At 48.1% G+C, this 18,717-nt stretch overlaps 1 protein-coding gene across 3 annotated transcripts in view; it reads left to right on the top strand.

Annotated features, from left to right (window-relative positions):
• Nucleotides 1–7,269: 7,269 nt before the first annotated feature.
• NARS2 (asparaginyl-tRNA synthetase 2, mitochondrial) overlaps nt 7,270–18,717 on the top strand; it is a 67,859-nt gene continuing 56,411 nt past the window's right edge. For 2 of the 3 annotated variants that reach the window (XM_084842490.1, XM_084842491.1), the window contains exons 1-5: nt 7,270–7,379; nt 9,653–9,828; nt 11,241–11,350; nt 13,966–14,086; nt 14,287–14,427. In XM_084842490.1, coding sequence (XP_084698616.1) covers nt 9,685–9,828; nt 11,241–11,350; nt 13,966–14,086; nt 14,287–14,427 — 516 coding nt within the window. In that variant the 5' untranslated portion in view covers nt 7,270–7,379; nt 9,653–9,684. Of the gene's footprint in view, nt 7,380–9,652; nt 9,829–11,240; nt 11,351–11,500; nt 11,682–13,965; nt 14,087–14,286; nt 14,428–18,717 lie in introns of those variants that run through there. The other variant, XM_084842492.1, reaches the window with a different exon arrangement.

Genomic DNA, 18,717 nt, shown 5'->3' with positions numbered 1-18,717 from the left:
CAGAGCTTGGACAAGGTGACAACCCTCCAGCCCATGAGAAGCAGGGGGTATATCATAGGGGTAAAATCCATATGTCCTATGTAGAGTAGACCCAGTCATGACTAATTTAAGTCCCATCCACTGCGATGGGTCTGCTCTAAGTAGGACTTACGTTGGATTTTACCGCTAGGTGTTTGTGTAAAGAAACAACAGTTTGGGGCTTTGGGAGAGGTAGAGCTGTGAGTTGGCAGAAACCTGAAGACAACATCTTGGTAGAGCAAGGGCACTCTCTCTGGGGATCAGAGATGGGGTAGCGGGTCTCGTGTTTTGTAGGAATGCATATGCCTCCACTTATACTCTGCATGTCCATTTATAAATAAAGCAAATATTACAAGAATTCCATAAGACCCCAATGCTCTTTCTCTCCAAGAGTCAGTGCAGCTCCAGATTTTGGGGGACCCTTGGGCAAGGCACCCTCAATGGGCCCCCTCCTTCAGTGAGTCTACCTTCTCACCACCATGGTTGTAACAATAGGAAAGAACTGCTGGATTTGGCCTGGATGTGGTATGTTTCTGGGAGGAACTAGGAAGTAGTTTAAGAAGGTCCTTTAAGAAGGATGCAGACAAACTGGAGAGGGTTCAGAGTTGGACAACAAAGATGATCAGGGGACTGGAAACAAAGCCCTGTGAAGAGAGACTGAAAGAACTGGGCATGTTTAGCCTTGAGAAGAGAAGACTGAGGGGAGATAGGATAGCGCTCTTCAAGTACTGGAAAGGCTGTCACAGAGAGGAAGGCCGGGATCTCTTCTCCATCATCCCAGAGTGCAGGACATGGAATAATGGGCTCAAGTGACAGGAAGCCAGATTCCGGCTGAACATCAGGAAAAACTTCCTGACTGTTAGAGCAATACGACAATGGAACCAATGACCTAGGGAGGTGGTGGGCTCTCCCACACTGGAGGCATTCAAGATGAGGCTGGACAGCCATCTGCCAGGGATGCTCTGACTTGGATTCCTGCATTGAGCAGGGGGTTGGACTCGACAGTCTTATAGGCCCCTTCCAGCCCTACTATTCTATGATTCTATGACTCTAGTTGAGGGCAACACCCACTGCTTCTGGCCTGAGGTGACAGAGGCCACAGCCTGAGAAAGCTCTATGGAAAAGACTTCGTTTAAATAAAACTTCATATGTTTGGAAGGCAGGGTCTGTTTGAGTCTGTGAGGTGCAGTCCACCAGCTTTGAAGCAATTGTCACCGCTGCTATTGCTCCGCAGCCTCTCTGTCATTTCTCTACCGCTTACTTGTTTGACAGGTATAAAGCCAGTGCGTAAGTAATCAGGGTCATCTACTGCTCCTTTCTCTCACCACCACAGTTGACTTGATCAGAGCGAGAGGCAGTTAAACAAACAGGTTGCAGAGGGGAAGAGGAGGAGCAAATCCAAGGGGATCTTGTCAGTGGGCTGTTGCTAGGGTGTGGGGTGTCAACAGGTGCCCAGCCATGCCTATCCTTGATGCCAGCCCTACAGTGAGACTTTCAGCCCTGGGAAAGTGGGCACGTGCAACAATTTGATATCAACCATCTCTCTTCAATCCAAAAAGTTGTTTTTTTCATGATTTACACATCCTGGTTCCCCTCTATTATAGGCATCTGTTTGCTTTGCCAGCTATGTAAATATGAGGAGAAAAACATCAGCATAGGTCTCCCCAGTCCTACCAATAAATAGTTATTTTATTTTATACTGCAGTTTTAAACGTTTAAATTTTTATAATGTATCTTATGGCCTAAAGAGCTTCATCTATTGGACTGTATAGACATGCAATAAATAAATAAATAAATAGTAGATTTGGATGTGATGGAAATAGGGAGGATGCTAAAGGGATCTACATTACAAATGCAGCTCCCCCATGTCCAATTCCCTGTCCAAACCTTAGGGCGTCTCCACACCAGGCTTTTTATTCCAAAATTTTACGAGGGCTTCTGCTTCCAGATTCTTTGCGGGATTAAGATCAGCTCCTTCACATGCACATCTTCTTTTTTCCGGAGATTGCCTTTATCTACAAGTTCTATATGTTTCATTATACAGCCACTAGATGGCACTGCTGTGATATCACAGCTCCTTTATACAGACAAATTCAAATTGGGAGGTTTTAATAGCTCATTATCTCCATTTCAAATGAAGCTGCAGAAATGGTCGACAAGCACGGGAGAGGCAGGAAAGGTTGACAACATCATGTAAAGGACCCTCAAACTTCCATGAGTGGCCAATCACAGGATAAAAGCCACATGTAGAGAAGCCCTTAGTGTGCAATGCATATTTTCATTTGTAAGCTCCTCAGGGCTCCTGTTGTCTTGTACTCTGTAAAATCTAGGGATGTACGAATCCCTTACCTTGCTCCGCTGAGGGGCATCCATGGTGGGGGGGAGGCGCTCCGTCCCTCCCCCCGGAATCCTTGACGGGGGGAGGCGCTCCATCACTCCCCCCCGGAATCCTGCCCGGCCGGCTCTGCTCCGCAGCCAAGCCGCGGAGTGGCCGGCCACCTCCGGCCGCCTGCAGCCAGACATCCGGCCGCCGGGCAGCCCTGCAGGGACGCAAATGGTGGCTGTCGTAGCCGCCGCCATTTGTGTCCCTGTATTGAGCCATGATAGGCTACGTAAATATTTACATAGCCTATCACAGCGGGGGGGGAACCCAGCGTACGCAAATGGCGGCGGCTACTGCCATTTGCGTACGCTGGTTTCCCCCCCCCCCCCGTGATAGGCTACGTAAATACTTACTTAGCCTATCATGGCCTCCGCAGGGATGCAAATGGTGTCCCTGTGTTAGCCGTGATAGGCTATGTAAGTATTTACGTAGCCTATCACGCGGCTTGAAGAGGAGGAAGCGAATGGCAGCCGCAGGACGGCCGCCATTCGCAAAGCAGCGCGGACGAGAGCAGGTAAGTGCTCCGTTTCGCGCGCCTTTCATGGGGTGGGGGCGGCGGGGACTTTGTCCTGCGCGCCTTTCGTGGGGTGGGGGGCGGGGGCTTCGTTTCGCGATGGATTTCGGGGGGCCGAATGCACTGGCATTCGGCCTCACGGAGATCCGTCGTGGAATTCTCTGACATGCCTAGTAAAACCCCATGCATACTGGTGGTGTTATATAAATAATAAGAGTATACTGAGACAGCTCATGCATGCATACTAACAACAAAAAACACCATACTGATGGTGTTTCCCTCCCCCCCACCCTCGGTTTTGCATCCTCCAGTTCAGGATAAAATTCTGTCCAAATGGCAACTTATAATGGGTGGACTACCACCCAGTAACCTCCGTCAGACTTCACTCATCAGAGATTAGGGGAAAGAGCTTCCCTTCCGTATTGGAAATAGAGAGTGACATCTAGGACTGCTTCAATACCAGTAAATGATCTTTTAGAAATAGACCACTGGGTACATTCTGTTATATTTCTTTACTTCAAGAAACCAACTAAAAGATTATGTCACCATTTTCCTATTCATTCTAGTGGACTGCAAGTGCTTTTAATCTCTGAACCCATTTTGTTTTATAAAAGCTTCCCTGCTAGCAAAGAAAGCTTGAAATGGAAGCATTTTGCTCTTTCTTTCTCTGTTTTCCAGGAAAGCAATTATTATTTATCTCCCCACCTTTAATTCCCCCCTCCCCCCTTGTTCACATAGCATCACATGATTACTCCAATAACAAAAGGAACCCAGCGCTCAGTTGCAAGGGCTGGTCTCCTGCATTTTAGGGAGCTTGGTGAAATAATAAAATAGCTTTCCCCTGGCTCATTTGGACAATGGGTTGTTCCAGCTATGGAAAAGCTATAATAGGAAAAGTTTCACCTGTAGAGTTTCTGCAGTTCTTAAATGCGCAGGAGTCCTGTCAGACAAAAAAAGTAATAACCCCATCTAGGCTGGATCCACGCTGATGGATTCACACATTAGACAGGTGACTGACTTCACCAGTCAACCATCTTTCACCTTGCTCCTGGTTTATATTACTATTGCAAAGTTGCTGAATTGCACAAATGGCATTGGAAATGCAGGATGAGTTGCAAATGGGGTGGTAATCAATCTTTTTCATGGGTGTTTGTGTCCTCATTCTCAGCACACCAATTTGGTTGCATGAATCAGATGTCAGTGCAACCAATGAACTAAAGAGCATACAGCAGAATTCAAAGTCACTAACTTGGTAGTGACTGGTGTCCACAGAGCATATGACAACGGAAGATTCAGGGGTGCCAGTCTCAAAGCTGAAGGAGCTGCAGGATCATATCCAATCAGCACAACTAGGGGCAGTGTGGTGTAGTGGCTAAAGTGTTGGACTGGGAGTCTGGTGATCCGGGTTCTAGTCCCCACTCGGCCATGGAAGCTCACTGGGTGACTCTGGGCCAGTCACAGACTCTCAGCCCAACCCACCTCACGGGGTTGTTGTTGTGAGGATAAAATGGAGAGGAGGAGGATAATGTAAGCCGCCTTGGTGTCCTTGGAGGAAAAAAGGTGGGATATAAACGCAATAAATAAATAAATTAAAGCTGTGAAGGCTTGGGGAAGAATTGGGGGGAAACAAACATTTTTGGGGAGGGGAACCATTTCCCCCCCACCTCATTTTCCAAAAATCCCTAGAAAAAACTAAAAAACCCAAACGTCTGGACTTTCCCCCATTTATTCCTGGGTTTTTTCCCCCTGGGGCTTCACATCTCAAAGTTCAACAATAATTGAGCTTAGAGAACAAGAATTTTGTATAGCGTACCACTCACCACCTGGACATGATTTTTCAGGGCAAGGAAGGAAGGAAGGCTCCCATCCCTCAGTGAGTCTACCTTCTCACCCCCAGGTCAAGGCCTGCTGTTCCTCCTCCTCCACCTCCACTTTCTTGTCATGGTTACCACTTGCTTGCTTGGCAAGCAGAGAGCCAGGGAGCAAGTAGTCCATGGCATCTGCTGTTCCTCCTTCTCATCACCGCCATTGTGTGGGCCGGAGCGAGAGGTGGGTGAACAAGCAGCTTGCAATGGTGAAGAGGAGGAGCAAGTCCATGGGGCTCTTATCAGTGGGCCCCTGCTGGGGTGTGGGCCCTTGGCAGGTGCCCAACTATACCCACCCTTGACACCAGCCTTGGATGCAAACATCATCATCCCTGGCTGCATATGGCTTCTGACTGGTCACAGAGGAGATGTGGTGGGGCTGATTGGGACCAGACTGTAACTAACCCGAAACAGGGGCAATTGAAACAACTGCGTACTGCTTCCCTATTTCTCCCCTGCCTCCACTTCTCTCCCCTTCCTCAGTAGTTTCTCCTGTAATGAATTTTGGATCGTAAGCCCCTTGGCCTGTCCACTTCTACTCTGTAAAGCACCATAAACACTGAGGGTGCAATAACAGCAACAACAACAACAAGCTTGAGACATCTGGCAAATTATGAACAGTTTGTCTATTCATCATATCAGTGTGACAAAACTATTATTATTATTATAGCTATTCCTTGAGGCTGCAATCCTATACAAACAAGAGAAACAAGTTCTCAGGATGCAAGATTGAATTTATTGTGCGAAGCCCAACACATTTTGGCCTTCCCCCCCTTATTTTTAGGCCTTCTTCAGGGAGTAAAGGAGAAAGTCTGCAGAGTTTTTTCAGCAAAGGATTGTCTCCGGTGTCAGTCTATTGGCAATCTACTATGTCTTGTATTATGGACAGAATTCCTGAAATATGAACAAGCTGTTAAAACTGTAAAGAAGGAACCAGTGTGGTGCAGTAGTTAGAGGGTTGGACTGGGACTTGGGAGATCCAGGTTCTAGTCCACGTTCGGCCCTGAAGCTCACTGGGTGACTTTGGGCCAGTCATTGACTCTCAGTCTAATCTACCTCACAAGGTTGTTGTGAGGATGAAAAGGAGAGGAGGAGGATAATGTAAGCCGCCTTGGGTTCCTTGCAAGAGAAAAACGGTGGGATATAAATGTTGTTGTTGTTGTTTGGTCGTTCAGTCGTGTCCGACTCTTCGTGACCCCATGGACCATAGCACGCCAGGCCTTCCTGTCCTGCGCTCTCTCCCGGAGCGTGCTCAAGTTCATATTCATTGCATCCGTGATGCTATCTAGCCATCTCATCCTCTGCCGTCCCCTTCTCCTTTTGCCTTCAGTCTTTCCCAGCATCAGGGTCTTTTCCAGGGAGTTTTCTCTTCGCATTAGGTGGCCAAAATATTGGAGCTTCAGCTTCAGCATCTGTCCTTCCAATGAACAGTCAGAGTTGATTTCCTTTAGGATGGACTGATTTGACCTCCTTGCAGTCCAGGGGACTCCAGTTCGAAAGCATCGATTCTTCGGCGCTCAGCCTTCCTTATAGTCCAGCTCTCACAGCCATACTTTGCTACTGGGAAAACCATAGCTTTGATTATATGGACCTTTGTCTGCAAGGTGATGTCTCTGCTTCTCACTGTGCTGTCTAGGTTTGCCATAGCTTTCCTCCCCAGGAGCAAGCGTCTTTTAATTTCATGGCTACAGTCACCGTCTGCGGTGATCTTGGAGCCCAAGAAAGTAAAATCTGTCACTGCTTCCATTTCTTCCCCTTCTATATGCCAGGAAGAGATGGGGCCAGATGCCATGATCTTCGTTTTTTTAATGCTGAGTTTCAAACCAGCTTTTGCACTCTCCTCTTTCACCCTCAACAAGAGGCTCTTGAGATCCTCTTCGCTTTCTGCCATTAGGGTGGTATCGTCTGCATATCGGAGGTTGTTGATAATTCTCCCAGCAATCTTAAATGTACTAAATAGATAAATAAAGCCCTGATCTAGTTGAACAAACACATTTTGCATTGAAAAGTTTTTATTTTATTTTATTTGGCACGTTCAGTGCGTCTGAAGAAAATCAACCTGATGCAAAAGCAGCTGCGCCAAAACTTTCTTTTAAAAACTCTTACAACAAAGCCAAGAATCTTATGCTTTGACCAACAGGTCAAAACAGGGGAGGGGGGGTCTGCCTTTCTCTTTTCTGTTGCTGCCCCTTCCCCTGCGAGGGTGTCAGAGGAGCAAAGACCCTCCGTGGCTTGCTGTGTGCGTTTTGTTTGCGCTTTGTTATGTTTCACCAGAAATTGCCCGGACTCCTGCCTCCTTGCAAAGCAAGTCGCCTCTCTTGGATTCTGGACTACGCGTCCCATAACGCATTGCGCCTGAGAGGGTGGACGCTTCCGCATAGCATCCCCTTTCTCCATTGGCTCAGCTTTTCCAACCGGCAATCTCCATTGGGTGCAAGGAGGCACGTGTTGGGGGGGGAGAAAGTGCGGGGAAGAGGTTGCTAAATGCTGTTGCATGGGTTGGCTGTTTGCTGCAGCAGATTTATCTTTCTCACGCTTCTCTCTGGTTTGGATGAATTGAAGAGAGATTTTGCAGCAAATTAATAAAAGGAACCCCGGGGTGAGTTGGGGGGGGGGGCAGAAACCCCTGGGGATGGGCGGTGGCCAGGGGGTGGAATTCAGGTCTGGGCTAGGGCAGGGCAGTTTAACGTGGGGGGGGGGGACTGCAACTTCTGAAAGGTGTCTTGGAGAAAGGGAGGTTAGGAATAAGGGAGGGGGGTGTTGCAGAGGAATGTATTTATTTTATTTTTATTTATTTATTGCATTTATATCCCGCCTTTTTCCCTCTTGCAAGGAACCCAAGGCGGCTTACATGATCGTACTCTTCTCCCTTTTATCCTCGCAACAACAACCCTGTGAGGTGGGTTGGGCTGAGAGCGTGTGACTGGCCCGAAGTCACCCAGTGAGCTTCCATGGCTGAGTGGGGACTGGAACCCAGATCTCCCAGTCCAACACTCTAGCCACTACGCCACACTGGCTCTACTAGTACGCCACATTTGCAAGTCTGGCCAGAAATTTAGATGGCTTCAAATTGGGATGAGGCAAAATTGTGTCTAAGAAAGGCAGAGGAAATGCTCTGGTCACCACACCTAACAAAAAGATGTTGCAGCGTAGGAAAAAAGGCAGCAGAGGACAACTAAAACGATTAAGGGGCTGGAGCAACTCCCCTGCGAGGGAGGGTCACAACCGCTGGGATTGTTTAGCTTGGAAAAAAGGTGAGTAAGGGGAGACACGAGAGAGGTGTACACAGTCGTGCATGGTGTGGAGAATGTGGATCGGGAGACATTTCTCCCCCTCTCTCCAAATACTAGAACCCAACAGGGTCGTCCCATGAAGCTGATTGGTGGGAGGTTCAGGGCAGAGAAAAGGAAGGCTTTCTTCACACAGCACATAACTATGCGCAGGTCAAACTATGACATTCGCTGCCAGAAGATGGAGTGATGGTCACCGGCTTGGATGGCTTTAAAAGGGGGTTAGACAAGTTCCTGGAGGAGATGGCTATCCATGGCTACTTGTGCTGATGGCTATATGCTACCTCCAAGTATCTGAGGCAGTGTGCCTGTGTACACCCATTGCTGGGGAACATGGGCGGGAGGGTGCCGATGCACTTGTATCCTGCTTGTGGGTTTCCTGTGGGCACCTGGTTGGCCGCTGCGTGAACAGAATGCTGGAGCAGATGGCCCCTTGGTCTGATCCAGCAGGGCTCTTACGTTCTAATGTAGCACCTGTAGCTGCAGAAGAAGGATGGAGAATGAGTATGGATAGCAGGGGCTGGTCAGGTTAAGTTAGCCCTGTGGAAGCTGGCCATTAAGGGAGCAATCCTATGGCCACTAGACACTGTCTAGAGGGCCATAGGATATGCTGTTTTCCGGGAACCGACCTCCTCCCACGTCCACGCTGCCTCGGAGGCAACGTGGAGAAGCCCCGTCCCCTGCGCTTGGAAGAGGAGTGTGGAGTGACTGAAAACGGGCGTTCCGGGGCAGGGAAAGTGGAGCTGCATGTACATCACATCCATTGTGTCATACAGCAGCCTCCTCTCCCGGTCGCCCCCGCCCGTGGCTAGACAGCCAAAAATGGCAGTCTAGCAGAAAATAGGGCAGGAGAGGTGTGGAGGGAACAATCCCCCCAGCCCCGTGCTGCCTTGGTTTGGATAGGCAGTCGCCTCCGAGTTCGGAGGCGGCCACATATCTAGATAGGATTGCGCCCTAATTCTTGGAAGCATCCTTTGCAATATCCAATTCTGGAGTAATTTCCAGAGGGAGTGGCCGTGTTAGTCTGCGGCAGCAAAAACAACAAGGAGTCCTGTGGCACCTTAAAGCCAGAGCAAATTTCTTCCGGCATAAGCTTTTTTGGACGCTTGCATTTGGTGAAGCAGACAGCGTCCGTGAAAGCTGATGCCAAGATAAAGTTGTTAGTCTTTAAGGTATCACAAGATTCATTGACAGTTTTGGTCTGTGTTTTTAAAGAAAAGGTGTGTGTGGCTTGTGGAATTCAGTGTCACAAGATGTGGTCTGGCCACGGTCTTAGATGGCTTTTAAAGGGGATTAGGCTAATTCACTGTGGGATACAAGAGGCCAGGCTAGAGGGCCCTTTGGGTCTGAAACAGTGGGGCTGGTATTATGGGCAACATTTCAGGTTAAGTTTATCAGAACCGTTTGCTCACATTAGTTTATATAACACCTTTTAGTTCTTGCTGCTTGTGTCTATTTTAACAATTGATTTTGTTTAAGTGAGAGTTTATTTTATGATTCCCCAGATGAAGAAGCTGTTTCCCTCCCTTGTAGCAAGCTGGGCTTGTGTCTTTGGGGTTTTGCCTTTGTCTCGTATTTGCAGGACATGCAGTTGCAATAAGGCATTGACCAAGGATGTTTGGCGGACGTTTCATGTGCCTGGCTCTTCGCCGCTGTTCCTCTGCTCCATGTCCTAAGCATGCTGTGACTCGCAAGCTACTCCAGGTTCGGGAAGTGTTGGATGTCCAGGACCCGACTGGGCAGGATATTAAAGTCCAGGTGGGTGGACTTTAGCTATTTCAAAATAGATATGGTATGCTGTATTTAAATTTATTGTTTGAGGGTATATTGTGTACTTATATATCTAGTATAAAATATATTACTGAGTGTTGAAGGTTTATTTTAAGTTTTATTGTTATATAACACTATATTTATTATTATTAATAATAATAATATAGGCTACTGGGAATGAATTGTAGACCTGTTTCTTTGATATAAGATTGATGATATGATATTGAAATGCAAGGTTGTTTATTAAAATGTAAGATTGTTAAGGTTATAGATACAGTTTTAAAAATAGAATGGCATCGAAGGCTGGGGGGTATTGGAGTTTAAACTTAATTCTTTAAAGGAGAGGGGGAGGGAAGGGGAAAGAATCTTCTTCTTTTTCTTCACTTCCTTTCTTCCTCCCTTTTCCTTTTTTTTCTTTTTCTTTTTCCTTCTCTTTTTGTTATTGTGGTGTCCTCATCAGAATATCGTATTGTTGGGAAATTGTAGTATTGATCAGGTTGTTTTGGTATTGTTTATTTCATTTATAAAGATAAAATAAATAAAAATATATCAAAAAAAAAGTCCAGGTGAGTGGACCAAGCAGGGGCAAAGGGCTCTTGGAACACTTGTATGGGAAAGAGTTGGCCTTGATGGCTCAAGTGAAGGCAATGCATCTCGGAAAGGGAAAAGTGAAGAAAAGGGAAAGCAAAATGATCAGCTCCCCTGTGAAGAAAGCTTACGATGTCTGAGACTGTTTAGCTTAGAAAAAGGGTGAGTAAGGGGAGATGTGACAGAGGTGTATAAAATTATGCATGGTATGGAGAAAGGAATCAGGAAACCTTTTTTTCCTTCTCTCTCATAATGCTAGAACCCAGGGTCGTCCAATGAAGCTGAATGGTGGGAGATTCAGGACACATAAATGGAAGGACTTTTTCACGCAATGCTTAGTTAAACTATGGAAATTGCTGCGCAAGACATGGGGATGGCCACCCATTTGGATGGCTTTAAAAGGGGATTAGACAAATTCCTCAAGAAGGCTATCAATGGCTGCTAGTCCTGATGGCTATATGCTACCTCCAGTATCAGAGGCAGTATGCCAGTTGCTGGGGAATATGAGCAGGAGGGTGCTGTGGCACTTATATTCTACTTGTGGACTTCCCACAGGTATCTCGTTGGCCACTGTGTGAGCAGGATGCTGGACAAGATGGACCCTTGGTCTGATACAGCACGGCTCTTGTGTTTTTAAGTTCTTTTCTCACTGAAATCTGTGACAAAACTACTGCTGCTCTATCCTGATCTCCTGCGGTATCTTCTGTTGTTTAACTTCTGTGGGGTTGTATCTCTGTCTGTCACCAGCTGATAGTAAGGCCGAGGGGAAGTTCCATTCATCCGCTTCTCTTTCCTTCTCTTCCCACTTCCAGGGTTGGGTCCGTTCCATCCGGTCCCAGAAAGAAGTCTTGTTTGTACACGTAAACGATGGCTCCTCATTAGAAAGCCTCCAAGTGGTTGCTGACCCAAGATTGGAACCCAGGTTGGCAGGACGGACTGAAATGAGGCCTGTGGCCTACGCAAGCAGCTGAATTATGTGGCAGAGTGGGGGCTGTACCACTTCCAGCTGCGGGTGGACGTGCCATTTTGAAATGCTCTCTTTTCTGCAAGTTAAAACAAAAAACACCTCCTGCTGTAAGGAGGTTCTAGACCACTTCTCTCCCTGTAGTGCTAGGTCCTTAGATTGAAGGGAAGTTTTGACCTGGGGAGCATTCAGATATGAGCCCCCCACCCCAGCACAACCTGAAGTACAACAGTCTGTTCTACCACCTCAGGACTCCACTGCCTCTTTCCCACCTCATTCTGCTGCGCAGGTAGGAGGGGCCTGAATATCTATACTAGGGGTAGGCAACCATTTCGTCCCAAGGGTCACAGGTGTTGGGAGGCTGTGGTGGCCTCCAGCGGGCAGGGCCTGGTCTGATGGTGGGTGGGGTGAGCGCTGTTGTCCCCCCACCTCAAATACATTCTCTCTCATTCTCACACTCCTATTCATATTCTCTCCCCCCACACACACACACACACACACACACAGCAGTTTAGTGGCCTGGTGTTATTGTGATAAACGGGGAGAACAGCACACACAGAAGGCCCACCCGACGTTCTGTCCCCTCCATCAGAACTGCACGCCTCCCAGCTCACCAAACAGCTGGTGCACAGGGAGTATGATTTACGCGGGGACGATGGCTCACCAAGAAGGTCAACCCCAGGTTCTGTTTTGCAAACCACCCAGAGAGCTTTGGGTGTTGGGCAGCATAGAAATGTAAGAAATTAAATGAAATTAATGTTCAGAGGAGGGCAACGATTCCAGATTCCAGCTGAACATCAGGAAAAACTTCCCGACTGTTAGAGCAATACGACAGTGGAAGCAATTCCCTAGCGAGGCGGTGGGCTCTCCCACACTGGAGGCATTCAGGATGAAGCTGGGCATCCATCTGTCAGGGATGCTCTGACTTAGATTCCTGCATTGAGCAGGGGGTTGGACTTGATGGTCTTATAGGCCCCTTCCAACCCTATTATTCTATGATTCTCGCCATGTAAGTCATGCTTCCATCAGCCCACTGCTTCTTGTGCTGGCAAAGCGTGATCGCGATGGGAAGGGTGGCACATGGGGAGGGTTGTTCCTGCATGCCCCCTCACAAAGAAAATTATGCTCCCCCACAGCCCACCAAAGAGCTGAGCAGCAGGCTTGTGGGAGTACGAGTACAGCAGGGGAAATTTGGTGATAGCAGCTTGGGCAGCTGAGTGGGCTGCACTGAAGGTCTCTGTGGGATGTACGTGGTATATATGGTGGAGTGTGGGAAACCATCCAACCTGTGGCATAATTTAGGCTCTTCGCTGCTTTTGTGGTGCCGACGAGTAGAAACGGCTTCTTTGACTTGGTGTGATGTTTACCACGTCACAGTGTACGTCGACCGGGGCCGTCCCTGCCATTGGGCAGGGTGAGGTGGTCACCTCAAGCAGCTGATTTAGGGTATCACGGAAAGGCAGCAGACTGATAGTTATTTAATCTATTATTGCTCTACTTTTGCTGCCAGGAAGTGGGGAGAGGCACTTGTGAGACTTTCTGACTTGGGTGCCAGCGTAACTTGCTTTGGCCTTGGTGGGTGTGTGGGTGAGTTGTTTACTGCTCCCTGTTCTGCCTCAGGCAGCGAAATGTCTTGGGCTGGCTGGGCCATAGATGACCATAGAGACAGAGTCTGAACTTCTGGTTTTACATTGAAAGTTGCCATCAGCTGTGATGCTCTATGGATGTAGAATAGCGTGGCTCTATCCCTGGCGTCTCTCTGGGGAAAACCCTAAGTCTGTGTGCTTGTTTTTGCCCCATCAGCAATTAAGGGTGGCAGAAAGTTCAGTTTAATACCAGACCTATCAATAAAGGCTGCAGTGGGACTGGGCCCTGTTGTGGACAACCTCCACAACCCCTCCTGATTTCATGTGACACTTGGGCCTCGTAAGATGCAATCCTATGCATATTCAGGCAGAAATAGGGCCTACAACGCCCAGCATGGGTGGGGCATGCTGGGAGTTGTAGGCCCTATTTCTGTTTAAACATGCATAGGATTGCACCCTTAACGGGTAAGTTCCACTCAGGCTTCCTATAGGCCAGCAATGAGCACTGCATGGTCCTCCAGATGTTGTTGGACTGCAAATCCCATTGTCCCTCCCCATTGGCTATGCTGGCTAGGGCTGATGAGGGTTGTAGTCCAACCAGATCTGGAGCATCACACGTTCTCCCATCCCTGCGTGTGTAGGTTTTCTTCATCAGGTTTTCCTTCAGTATACACAGCATCCCTTCTTTGGAATGACATATTTCTCTGCAATTATGTTAGTAATTGGAACAGGTGTGTGTTGATTTGGGGAGGGTTGAGTACTAAAAACACAAACTAGTTTACCCTTCCCCAACCTAGTGTCCCGCAGATGGGTTGCGTGCCAGCTCAACTCACTGGGGGATTATGGAAGTTGTAGTCCAACACATCTGGAGGGCACCAGGTTGGGGAAGGCTGAACAAGGCACACATGGAACGACCTGTTCAACCTGAAGGCAGGATACCACCATCCTAAGTAAACATAATAAACAATTGCTGGTTCTTTATCCTAGGGAGATGACTTTTGGAAGTTCTGTGGAAGTGCAAGGAAAACTGATCAAAAGCCCTCACAAAAAGCAGAACGTGGAGCTGGCTGCAGAAACCATTCGTGTGGTGGGACCTTGTGATGCTTTGGTGAGTGCATCCTCTCTGCTTCCCTACAGCCCTGTGCCTGATTTAATAATGTAAATGCTTTTGCCAGCAACTCAGGCTGCAGTCTTATGCTCATTATTCCTGTGAGTAAAGCACACTGAACACAGTGGACTTTATTTTGAATAAACGTGTATTCTGTGGTCTCTTTCCCCCCCACCCCCTTCTCCCTTTCCCCTGTCTAGGCATTCCCTCTGAAATACAAAACTCATCAGTCTCTAGAATACCTCAGACAGTTCCCTCACTTTCGATGCAGAAGCAATTCGTTGAGCGCCCTCCTGAGAATACGCAGTGAAGCTACTGCAGCGATCCACTCCTTTTTCAAGGTATCCCAGTATTTATGGAATTCACTGGCACAAGATGCAGTGATGGGCACCAATTTGGATGGCTTTCAAAGGGGATTAGACACATTCCTGGAGGAGAAGGCTGTCACTGACTACCAGTCCTGATGGCTATATGCTGCCTCCAGTATCAGAGGCAGTATGCCTATGTACACCAGTTGCTGGGGAACATGGGTGGGAGGGTGCTGTTGCACTCATGCCCTGGCTGTGGGTTTCCCATGTGCAGCTGGTTGGCCACGGTGTGAACAGAATGCTAGGATAGATGGCCCCTTGGTCTGATCCAGCAAGGTTCTTCTTATGTTCTTGTTTCTGCAACTAGTTTTGTGTCAAGGACCTCAAAGGTATGGAGAAAACTGTACCATGTAATTGTGAAGGTGTCAGGGTGTCCGGCCAATCATAAATGATTCTTTTCTTTAGCACAAAGATCCAACATGTTGTGAACTAGGGAGTTGTTCCTGTGATCTGAAGAACTATATGAAGAAAAAATAGCTTGTAGCCTTTCCTGTGCATATTCTTACTTATTTTATAGAACAAAATATTCTGGAGCTTGAGCCTTCTGGATTTTATACAGTCAGATGTGAAGCTTAGACAAGGGAATGCAAACGAGCCTTCGGTACGGAGGACTCAGCATCACTCTACTTGGCTGAAGTGGACTCTGCCAAATTATTCAAGGCCATTATCCTCCTCCTCATTGAAATTGGGGTCTGTTTTGCACCAGCCTAATCTAACTACTTTAGATTAGGTCCCAGGGCCTAGTCTGAAGGCACATGAGGCAGCCACGTTGCTGAAGCTAAGCAGGTTTGGGTCGGGTCGGGTCTGGTCTGTGCTTGGAGGGGAGACCACCTGGGAACCACATGTAGCCACCTTGAGCTCCATGATGGAAGAAAGGTGGAATATAAATGTAATAAATAAACAAATAAAAAAAATGAAGTCTGCATAACATCCCCTGTGAAGCAATCCTATGGCCCCTAGACGGCAATGAGGGGCCATAGGATAGTTTGGATTTCCCGATCCGAGGTCGGAGACAGTGCTCCTACCTTGGAGGAGGGAATTGGAGATCTGATCTCCCTCCTTGCAGCTGGCACAGAAAGAACCACACCAGCTGGCCTACGTTGTCAGGAACTCAGCCTCAGAGAGGAGGAACAGGGGGCATTTCAGTGGGAGAGGTGGAAATGAGAGGCCAGGTTATCAGCTGTCCTGAGCCTCTGCCAGCCTCCTTCCCCTCTGAAATGCCTTTGCTAGTTGGGCGAAAAAAGCCTGTCTAGCGAAAAATGCAAGGTGGATGCTGTGGAGGCAAAGATCACCTCCACCGCTCCTTCCGCCCTGTATAGGATGGTTGTAAGCCTCCAAGTTTGGGGCTTTCGTTCATCGAGGGAGCAACCCCTAAGACTGCACGCTTAGGAACATAGTCTGATTCAGTATAAGGGAGCTTTCTATCACAGTCTTTCTAGCCTGAACTTGCCAACACTGACTTATCAGCAATTCTCCAGAATCTCTGGCAGAGTATGATCCTTTAAATGGAAATGCCAGGGTTTAAGCCAGGAACTACTGGGTGTGGAAGACAAGGGGCCATATCTCAGTATGATAGAGCCCCTGCTTGGCATGCAGGAGGTCCTAGATTTGATTACCAGCATCTCCCGGTAGGGCTGGAAAAGGATCCTGCCTGAAACCCTGGAGAGCTGCTGCCAGTCAGTATCAAAAATACTGGGCTAGATGGACCAAGGAGCTGACTTGGTATACAGCCTGTGTTCCTAATGCAGTTGCTGTACCACTGACCTCCATCTTAAGGCTTAGCTTAAGGTTTACAAACCTCACTCTGTAGGGGTTTTTTTCATCATGTCCAGCTTTTTCCACTTTTCTTCGGGTTGTTGTTGTTGTTGTTTGGCTTCTTTTGCTTCTACAGCCAGAAGAGATGCTCTGAAAAACTCAAAAGCTTACACACCCCTTTTGGGACACTTTAGTTGGTCATAATAAAGGCACTGCCCTACAGCAGCCTCCTGTGCCCTGGTGCCCTCCCCATCTGTTTGACTGCAAATCCCATCATTCCCTGCCAGCATGGCCAATGACCATGCTGGCTGGAGTCTGACGAGGGTTAGAGGGCACCAGGTTGAGGAAAGCTGCTCATGATTTTTAATATATATTTTATGAAGACTGTTCAGTCTCTGACCACTAGGTGGCAATATTTGCACATCTATAACTCCAGATGGACTGGTGTTTTTATCCTGCCTTTTCCAGACGTTGCTCAGGACAGCAGCTATTGTTCTGCTGCTGCCCTGTTTTATCTTTAAACAACCCTGTGAGGTAGGTTGGACGGAGAGAGACTGGCCCAAGATCAGCTAGTGTGCTTCATCGTTCAGACTTCTTTGAACCTGGGTCTCCTGGGCCTTAGTCTAACATTCCTACCCACCCCACCATGCTCTCAGGACACAAGGTGGGGTGAAGATTAGCACCAAACTAGGTGGAACTGCAACAGATCCAGTTTTTTAGGATTTGGACCTGTCTCAATCGCATAAAAGCGCTGCTGAGTTGGAAGGTACCTTAGAGGTAGGGATGTATGAATTTTGTTAAATCCACTCCATCTGCGTTTCACCAATTGTCAGGCTTCTTTCATTCCATCGTCCACTCTTTGTCGGACTTGGATTTTTCTCAATTTTCCGAACTTGTGTTTCGGTTGCAAAGTGCGAACTTGTGCAAATAGACACTTGCGCAAATGCACAAATCACCCCCCAATGCGTATTTTCATGCTTTAGTTTATGGGGGGGATGCACATTTTCGATCGTTTTTTTTATTTTTTTGTATGTTGTATTTTTGAACCACTACATTTGTGAACAGTTCTGGAGAGTAAAAAAACTGGTCTGCAAGTCTGCACGACTTGGGAAAAGCTTGTCCTGTTCGGAATCCGCAGGTCAGATTAACAGAAATCCGAACTCCTTTGAATCCGTTGCAGATTTCTCCTGTCCCTTACTTAGAGGTTATCTGTTCTAACCCCGTCCCGCCCTTGCTCAGTGCAGGAAACTTGCTGCTATAGCTTTCCTGACAGATGACTGTTCAGCCTCTGCATAAATAACACCAGGGATGGAGAGCCCAATACCTACTGAGGCAGTCAGTTCCTCTGTCAAACAGTGCTTACTGTTAAGAACTCTCTCCAGATATTTATCTGGCATCTTCTTACCTGCAATTTCCACCCGTTTTTTCTAGTCCTGTCCTCTGGAGCACCAGAGAACAAGTCTGCTTCATCTGTTGTTTGACAGCCCTTTGGATATTTGAAGACAGTTGTCATGTCTCCCCTTAATCTTCTCCAAGCTAAACCTACCCAGGTCTTTCAGCCGTGTCCTGCTTGTGGGTTTCCCATGGGCAGCTGGTTGGCCACTGTGTGAACAGAATGCTGGACACAACGGACCCTTGGTCTGATTCAGCAAGGCTCTTCTGATGTTCTTATGACTTGGTTCCCAGACCCCTTGTCATCCTGATCGCCCTCCTCCAGATGTGCTCCAGTTTGTCCATGTCCTTCTTAAATGCGGTGCCCAGAAATGGACACAGTACTCCAGGTGCCGCGGTGGCTTAGTGGTTAAGACGCTGAACTGCAGACCGGAAGGTCGGCAGGACAGCAGTTCGAGACCCGAGTGCCGCGTGACGGAGTGAGCTCCCGTCTTCAGTCCCAGCTCCTGCCAACCTAGCAGTTCGAAAGCAAGAAATTGCAAGTAGATAAATAGGTACCGCCTCGGTGGGAAAGGTAACAGCGTTCCGTGCACCTCGGTGTTCAGTCATGCCGGCCACATGACCACGGAAGCGTCTTCGGACAGCGCTGGCTCTTCGGCTTAGAAATGGAGATGAGCACCACACCCTAGAGTCGGACACGACTGGTTGGGGACACCTTTACCTTTACTCCAGGTGCATCCTAACCAGTGCAGAAGGGGTGAAGGGGTTTGATTTTTATCACCAAGAGAGACATGTGGATAGGGCGGGGGGCGGGGGTGAACTTCAAACTTGGGTTCTTTGACTGTGTGGACCAGGAAGGGCTGAACTATGCCCAGATTCTCCTATCCCATGCATTCCTGAAGCACTGAGTAGCTGTGAGCGCATGCCAAGCGATAACTCAGCCTTCTCCAACCTGGTACCTTATAGAGTTGGATACAACTCCATCATCCCTCCCCAAGACCCCTGTAGCCTCCAGGCCAGGGAGCAGAGCTTTGTGTGGGGGAAGGGCCCACAGAACTTGCCCAACCCTCAGCAGGCCAGATTGGGAACCTCTGCGGGCCAGTGGTTCCCCACCCC

Source organism: Heloderma suspectum, chromosome 3 (genome assembly GCF_057233095.1).
Source record: "Heloderma suspectum isolate Gila_16-S chromosome 3, 16-S_ref, whole genome shotgun sequence".
In the NCBI taxonomy this organism is placed as follows: domain Eukaryota; kingdom Metazoa; phylum Chordata; class Lepidosauria; order Squamata; family Helodermatidae; genus Heloderma; species Heloderma suspectum.
The sequence above is the reverse complement of the archived record's forward strand: the minus strand, read 5'-3'. Positions and strand labels throughout refer to the sequence as shown.